The sequence below is a fragment of the Pelmatolapia mariae genome, linkage group LG16_19, assembly GCF_036321145.2.
Source record: "Pelmatolapia mariae isolate MD_Pm_ZW linkage group LG16_19, Pm_UMD_F_2, whole genome shotgun sequence".
Classification (NCBI taxonomy): Eukaryota; Metazoa; Chordata; class Actinopteri; order Cichliformes; family Cichlidae; genus Pelmatolapia; species Pelmatolapia mariae.
The window spans coordinates 59,739,788-59,748,008 of record NC_086241.1 but is presented as its reverse complement, the minus strand read 5'-3'; the positions used below and the strand labels follow the sequence as shown (position 1 = coordinate 59,748,008).

Below are 8,221 nucleotides of genomic sequence, written 5' to 3'. Positions count from 1 at the left end.
TTATTTGGGGTTATCTTTGTCCAATACTGACATTTCTTTCATGATCTAAAAGATATACATATGACAAATAAGGAAAAAATGAAGAAATCTAAAAGGTGGAAAATACTTTTTCACAGCACTGTATAAAAAAAAAAAAAGTAATACCTTTAAAGCAGTTCTCACAAAATTATCGTTTCAAAGATGGCTTAATAATCACATTTATCTTAACTTAAAGAATTAATCAGCTGACATCATCTGTTTCTTTTTTCCTTTAATTAATTCATGCCGTGCATGAAGGATTTTAATATTCACTGTGCAGATAAAATGTCCTCCACTGAGGGTCGGTCTATAGGACTCTGGCAGCGGTGAGAGAACAGCACCCTTCCATGTTCGTCCAAAACAAAGTTGCCTCCCAGCTGGAACAAATGACAGTAACGAGAAATTATTCATGAATCTTAAAAGTCTTTCTTTGTGGTGAAAATTTCTCTATCACCTCTTAGAGTTTATTAACACATAGATAGATGTGTTGCACAAAATAGTCATATTGAATTCTGATGACCTGAAACATGTCGTCTTGAATCCACGGAAGCTCTCGTGGAAACTCCATATCGTTCGCTACATATTCAGAGTAGATCAGCATGTTACTGAAGTTTAACACTTTCTTCAGAGATGCTCCCAGGCCAAATGCACTATACATCTGCAATACCAAACAATGAGTTCATTTATCTGTTTATCAAAGACTGAAATGTGTATTGTCTGATGTTGACCCTGACCTTTCTACTGGGATCCAGCAGCATGTCATACTGACAGCCTGTTTGCTGTACCCAGTGTGATGCTCCCTCCTGACAGCCAAACGAAATGACCACCACTTGTACTGAGTGTGCATCCAGAGAACTCTGCAAAGTAACATTAGAGATAAAACTATATATATATACACACACATGTGTATGTATGTATATATATATATATATATATATATATGTGTGTGTATATATATATATATATATATATATATATATAAAAAACAAACACCCATCTCGCCCCTGCGGGCGGTTTATCCTTCAAGCTCGGGTCCTCTACCAGAGGCCTGGGAGCTTGAGGGTCCTGCGCAGTATCTTAGCTGTTCCCAGGACTGCGCTCTTCTGGACAGAGATCTCCGATGTTGTTCCCGGGATCTGCTGGAGCCACTCGCCTAGCTTGGGAGTCACCGCACCTAGTGCTCCGATTACCACGGGGACCACCGTTACCTTCACCCTCCACATCCTCTCGAGCTCTTCTCTGAGCCCTTGGTATTTCTCCAGCTTCTCGTGTTCCTTCTTCCTGATATTGCTGTCATTCGGAACCGCTACATCGATCACTACGGCCGTCTTCTTCTGTTTGTCTACCACCACTATGTCCGGTTGGTTAGCCACCACCATTTTGTCCGTCTGTATCTGGAAGTCCCACAGGATCTTAGCTCGGTCATTCTCCATCACCCTTGGGGGCATCTCCCATTTTGACCTCGGGACTTCCAGGTTATACTCGGCACAGATGTTCCTGTACACTATGCCGGCCACTTGGTTATGGCGTTCCATGTATGCCTTGCCTGCTAGCATCTTGCACCCTGCTGTTATGTGCTGGATTGTCTCTGGGGCATCTTTACACAGCCTGCACCTGGGGTCTTGCCTGGTGTGATAGACCCCAGCCTCTATGGATCTTGTACTCAGAGCTTGTTCTTGTGCTGCCATGATTAGTGCCTCTGTGCTGTCTTTCAGTCCAGCTTTGTCCAGCCACTGGTAGGATTTCTGGATATCAGCCACCTCCTCTATCTGCCGGTGGTACATACCATGCAGGGGCCTGTCCTTCCATGATGGTTCCTCGCCTTCCTCCTCTTTCTTGGGTTTCTGCTGCCTGAGGTATTCACTGAGCACGCTGTCAGTTGGGGCCATCTTCGTGATGTATTCGTGGATGTTTCTTGTCTCATCCTGGACTGTGGTGCTGACACTCACCAGTCCCCGGCCTCCTTCCTTCCGCTTAGCGTACAGCCTCAGGGTGCTGGACTTGGGGTGAAACCCTCCATGCATGGTCAGGAGCTTTCTTGTCTTTATGTCAGTGGCTTCTATCTCCTCCTTTGGCCAGCCTATTACCCCAGCAGGGTACCTGATCACGGGGAGGGCGTAGGTGTTGATGGCCCGGATCTTGTTCTTACCGTTCAGCTGACTCCTCAGGACTTGCCTGACCCTCTGCAGGTACTTGGTGGTTGCAGCTTTCCTAGCGGCCTCTTCATGGTTCCCATTTGCCTGCGGGATCCCCAGGTACTTGTAACTGTCCTCTATGTCTGCAATGTTGCCTTCTGGTAGTTCAATCCCCTCAGTTCTGACTACCTTCCCTCTCTTTGTTACCATCCGACTACACTTCTCCAGTCCGAACGACATTCCAATGTCATTGCTGTATAGCCTGGTAGTGTGGATCAGTGAATCAATGTCTCGTTCACTCTTGGCATACAGCTTGATGTCATCCATGTACAGGAGGTGGCTGACAACCGCTCCGTTTCGTAGTCGGTATCCGTAGCCAGTCTTGTTAATGATCTCACTGAGGGGGTTCAGGCCTATGCAGAACAGCAGTGGGGACAGAGCATCTCCTTGGTAGATCCCGCACTTGATGGTGACTTGTGCTATGGGCTTGGAGTTGGCCTCTAGTGTTGTACGCCACATCCCCATTGAGTTCCTGATGAAGGTTCTTAGGGTCCTGTTGATCTTGTACAATTCTAGGCATTCCAGTATCCAGCTGTGGGGCATTGAGTCATAGGCCTTCTTGTAATCAATCCAGGCTGTGCACAGGTTGGTCAGTCTGGTCTGTCTACCAGTAGCTGGTGTTTTGCGCCTCTGGTATTCTTGCCAATCCCTTTCTGTGCCCCGCTCATGTATTGACCCATGTGCCTGTTCATCTTAGCCGATATGATGCCTGACAGGAGCTTCCATGTAGTACTGAGGCAGTATATATATATACAACTCTTCATATCCAGTATGAAGAGTTGTATATATATATATATATATACAACTCTTCATATCCAGTATGAAGAGTTGGACAGCACCAGGGCCCGACATGGTTCACGCCTACTGGCTGAAGAAGCTGACTGCACTCCACGAACGTCTGGCAGCACAAATGAACCAGCTGCTAGTTAACGAGAGACACCCGGAATGGCTAACCGAAGGTCGGACGGTCCTGATCCCCAAGGACCCCAAGAAGGGACCGGTCCCATCCAACTACCGACCAATAACCTGCCTCCGTACTACATGGAAGCTCCTGTCAGGCATCATATCGGCTAAGATGAACAGGCACATGGGTCAATACATGAGCAGGGCACAGAAAGGGATTGGCAAGAATACCAGAGGCGCAAAACACCAGCTACTGGTAGACAGAACAATCAGCCGAGACTGCAAGACCAGACTGACCAACCTGTGCACAGCCTGGATTGATTACAAGAAGGCCTATGACTCAATGCCCCACAGCTGGATACTGGAATGCCTAGAATTGTACAAGATCAACAGGACCCTAAGAACCTTCATCAGGAACTCAATGGGGATGTGGCGTACAACACTAGAGGCCAACTCCAAGCCCATAGCACAAGTCACCATCAAGTGCGGGATCTACCAAGGAGATGCTCTGTCCCCACTGCTGTTCTGCATAGGCCTGAACCCCCTCAGTGAGATCATTAACAAGACTGGCTACGGATACCGACTACGAAACGGAGCGGTTGTCAGCCACCTCCTGTACATGGATGACATCAAGCTGTATGCCAAGAGTGAACGAGACATTGATTCACTGATCCACACTACCAGGCTATACAGCAATGACATTGGAATGTCGTTCGGACTGGAGAAGTGTAGTCGGATGGTAACAAAGAGAGGGAAGGTAGTCAGAACTGAGGGGATTGAACTACCAGAAGGCAACATTGCAGACATAGAGGACAGTTACATGTACCTGGGGATCCCGCAGGCAAATGGGAACCATGAAGAGGCCGCTAGGAAAGCTGCAACCACCAAGTACCTGCAGAGGGTCAGGCAAGTCCTGAGGAGTCAGCTGAACGGTAAGAACTAGATCCGGGCCATCAACACCTACGCCCTGCCCGTGATCAGGTAGCCTGCTGGGGTAATAGGCTGGCCAAAGGAGGAGATAGAAGCCACTGACATAAAGACAAGAAAGCTCCTGACCATGCATGGAGGGTTTCACCCCAAGTCCAGCACCCTGAGGCTGTACACTAAGCGGAAGGAAGGAGGCCGGGGACTGGTGAGTGTCAGCACCACAGTCCAGGATGAGACAAGAAACATCCACGAATACATCACGAAGATGGCCCCAACTGACAGCGTGCTCAGTGAATACCTCAGGCAGCAGAAACCCAAGAAAGAGGAGGAAGGCGAGGAACCATCATGGAAGGACAGGCCCCTGCATGGTATGTACCACCGGCAGATAGAGGAGGTGGCTGATATCCAGAAATCCTACCAGTGGCTGGACAAAGCTGGACTGAAAGACAGCACAGAGGCACTAATCATGGCAGCACAAGAACAAGCTCTGAGTACAAGATCCATAGAGGCTGGGGTCTATCACACCAGGCAAGACATCAGGTGCAGGCTGTGTAAAGATGCCCCAGAGACAATCCAGCACATAACAGCAGGGTGCAAGATGCTAGCAGGCAAGGCACACATGGAACGCCATAACCAAGTGGCCGGCATAGTGTACAGGAACATCTGTGCCGAGTATAACCTGGAAGTCCCGAGGTCAAAATGGGAGATGCCCCCAAGGGTGATGGAGAATGACCGAGCTAAGATCCTGTGGGACTTCCAGATACAGACGGACAAAATGGTGGTGGCTAACCAACCGGACATAGTGGTGGTAGACAAACAGAAGAAGACGGCCGTAGTGATCGATGTAGCGGTTCCGAATGACAGCAATATCAGGAAGAAGGAATACGAGAAGCTGGAGAAATACCAAGGGCTCAGAGAAGAGCTCGAGAGGATGTGGAGGGTGAAGGTAACGGTGGTCCCCGTGGTAATCGGAGCACTAGGTGCGGTGACTCCCAAGCTAGGCGAGTGGCTCCAGCAGATCCCGGGAACAACATCGGAGATCTCTGTCCAGAAGAGCGCAGTCCTGGGAACAGCTAAGATACTGCGCAGGACCCTCAAGCTCCCAGGCCTCTGGTAGAGGACCCGAGCTTGAAGGATAAACCGCCCGCAGGGGCGAGATGGGTGTTTGTTTTTTCTATATATATATATATGTATATATATGTATATGTGTGTGTGTGTGTATATATATATATATATATATATATATATATATATATATATATATATATATCCCCTGGGGGACAGGGCTATGGATCTCCACATCCTCTAGCAGATCGTTACATGGATAAACCTTTTGAATACAAGCACGCTCATCCACACAGGTGTGCACACAGGTGTACACACGGGTGTTCACAGACACCTTTCTTGGCTGCTACCTCAAAGCACATTGTGCGCTGTCGATCTTGCGTGCTGCACAACAACATTCAATATTTAGTATCTACTGTTTTTACTCTTAGCTAGATTATTGCGATGGTGTTGTGTTTGTTCTCTTTTTTTGCTTGTTTTCTCTTCTGTTTTTTCTTCTCTTAACAGGTGATCCAGGTGATTTTTTTTTTAAGTGCCCTTTCTCTCTCTCACTCTTTGTGAGAATATCACACTGCATATACACCATGGTGCAGAAATCTTGAGCCAACAGTTTACTGAAAAAAAGAAAATAGGAACACAGTGTATGGGGCAAAAACAGCATGTGTACATTTCCAATGAGCTTGAAAGTAAATATTTGGTATGACCACTTTTATTCTTCGACTTTGAACTTTGAACTTAGGGCATTCAAAACTCTTCTTTGGATGTTGGCTGCCTTTTGTTCCATTCTCTGGTATCTTAACAGAGAATGGGGAGGAAAAGCCTGATAGCCTTGAGGCAATTGTGATTTTGGTGCTACATAAATAAAACTATTGAATTTGATTAATCTCCCCACATCCTGGACTCAACTAATGTTGAGTCTAGGATGTGGGGAGGCCAGTGTATGACTAATTATGTTTCATTGTGTGTTTTTCTATCTATCCATGTTTATTTTTACTGCATTAGCAGTGTTTTTGGGATCACTGTCAATCGGACGATTTCCCGATGGTATTATTGCGTGGTGTATCAACATCTGATGATACTTTTCTACATTCATAATACCATTTATTGACAAGAACCCCAACACCACTGAATGAAATGCAGCCCCATATCATGATAGAGTCGTGTATTACGGATGACTGTAGATACTCACTACTTCCTCTTTAATGATTTCCTCTACACACACTGATTACAATTAGACCCAAAACTTTTAAATTTGGGCTCAAGACCTGTTACCACTTTCTCCCTGTTTCCCTCCCTTAAAGACACACTGCACAACATGTTGAGATATGCAAAGTTTTCACCTTATAACTCTTTGGTAATCATTTTTTTTGGTTCAAATTAATACTTTATATCGTGCTGTTATGTCTGGCATTTTTCTTGCATAGTAAAAAACATGAATGTGTTACTGCGGTCACAATGAGTCGTCCAAATAGGTTTGGATGAATGTAGCAAAACATTGTTATTAGGTGTGTGATGTTTACTTGATTCTTCTGCAGATCTTGAATGTGTAGACGGCAGAGCAGACAGGAGAACTGACGGATTAACACCAGCAATATCTTCTTGCCTCTCCCAAGATATCTCTGCAGTGTTACTGTTCTGTCAAACACAAAGCCTCAGTAAAATATAAAGGTGCAAAGCAGACAGCACCAACAACGCATAAACACTGGCAGATATATGAGGTTCATTGTTACGCTTTTTTAATAAGTGTGGAAGCATTAAAGACTTTCATCAAACCCACTCTCCAGTTCTGGCATCGATGAGCGGCGTATCTGGTGAAATGCGTTTTGATTGATGATCGACATTGTGTATTTTAGGACTCAGTTGTAACTCATCATCCAAACGCTGTAGAAAGGCATCCCACTGCACCTGCGGTACATTGGCTGCACTACATAAAATGACCGTGGTGAGTATGCTTTTTAAAAATATTTTACATTTTGTATTACAAGAACTCACTTCGAGCTCTTTAAAGTCCTGAAGAGCTTCTCTCAAAGCAGCACAGCTGGGAACATCATGCAGAATAGTTTTCAGGGGTTATGTCAGTTTATTAAGGCTGTGACTTACTGTACTATGTGAATCAGTGAGTGGATGCACAGCAATTGTGAAAGCACAAGCTACAGCTGATTTGGCCTTTGCCATGTAATCTAGATGATAATAGTTATATATACCTCAATACAAAATTAAAAATTAAATTTTTGTGCTCTTACTTTGTATTTTTGCTCCAGAGATCCTCAGCATCCTTTTTTCGTTTAACAGACAGGCTGTGAAGCAGAAAAAATGGGCCTGAAATATAACACTTCATTACATATTTTAGCTAAAAATATTAAATATAATAAGGTTTAACAGAAGAGGCTGCTTAGTTAAACTGAAGGTGGGACTTTAAACCTGTTGTACAGAGTTGCACCGGCTTCAATCAGACCCAGCAGTGACTGTTTACGCTCTATGCGGATTTTCTGCCTGACGAATTCTTGGCACAAGCCTGTGTGACACAAAGTGCACGAAGTTAGCTGCTAACCATCTGTTTCAGCGGATTCTTTATGTATAATGATTGATAGGACTCCTGCAGCCCCTGCTCATGCTACGTCCATAAATTGTTTGACGACTGGTGTCTATTTTTATGTACACTTGTGTGACCTACCTTCCCTGCTTTCCTTCTCAGCGAGGTCCAACAGAGCTTTTCCTTTTTCGACAAAAGATGAGAGAGCTTTTGCACAAGAAATTGCATTTGAATCTGGTTGTTCTGCCATTTTTCATTTAAACTCTCCAGCCTCTTATCGGGGACCGCAGTAACAACTGCCTCTGCTTTCTCTCAAAGTCCAGTCTGGCCAAGTTTAGAGCCAAAAGATTTTTGACTGAAGCTCAGTTTAAAGGGGAACGTCACTGATTTGTGACACAAGTGTTTGTTTGCAGGTTTTAAATGACTTATAACAAAACATTTAATCAAAACTGAAATAGATAAAAAGCCCAAAAAACAGAAAGGTGAAAGAAAGGAAATAAAATTCTAAAATAAAATACATTCTTTGACATCAAGCCCATTTCATTGTTTAGTTATGCTATAACTGGTCACTGTTTTGGCA

At 44.9% G+C, this 8,221-nt stretch overlaps 1 protein-coding gene across 2 annotated transcripts; it reads right to left on the bottom strand.

Moving 5' to 3' along the window:
- Positions 1-163: 163 nt before the first annotated feature.
- LOC134646080 (prostamide/prostaglandin F synthase-like) lies at positions 164-7,947 on the bottom strand. 2 transcript variants are annotated; one of them, XM_063499776.1, is made up of 9 exons: positions 7,783-7,947; positions 7,530-7,623; positions 7,352-7,405; positions 7,101-7,146; positions 6,886-7,013; positions 6,629-6,743; positions 753-875; positions 539-676; positions 164-395 (listed from the first exon to the last, which is right to left on the bottom strand). In XM_063499776.1, the coding sequence occupies exons 1-9, from the start codon at positions 7,889-7,891 to the stop codon at positions 288-290; spliced, it is 915 nt and encodes a 304-aa protein (XP_063355846.1). In that variant the 5' UTR covers positions 7,892-7,947; the 3' UTR covers positions 164-287. The 2 variants fall into 2 exon arrangements, with proteins under 2 accessions (XP_063355846.1, XP_063355847.1); XM_063499777.1 differs by lacking the exon at positions 7,101-7,146 and having other exon boundaries at positions 6,886-7,032.
- Positions 7,948-8,221: the final 274 nt, after the last annotated feature.

Excerpts from the sequence above, each read along its gene's own strand:
- LOC134646080 (XM_063499776.1), bottom strand. The coding sequence starts at position 7,891 with ATGGCAGAACAACCAGATTCAAATGCAATTTCTTGTGCAAAAGCTCTC. Across the intron at positions 7,014-7,100 it reads AGGACTTTAAAGAGCTCGAA|GTGCAGTGGGATGCCTTTCT; the intron begins GTGAGTTCTTGT and ends AATGTACCGCAG. Across the intron at positions 677-752 it reads TGCTGGATCCCAGTAGAAAG|ATGTATAGTGCATTTGGCCT; the intron begins GTCAGGGTCAAC and ends TTGGTATTGCAG.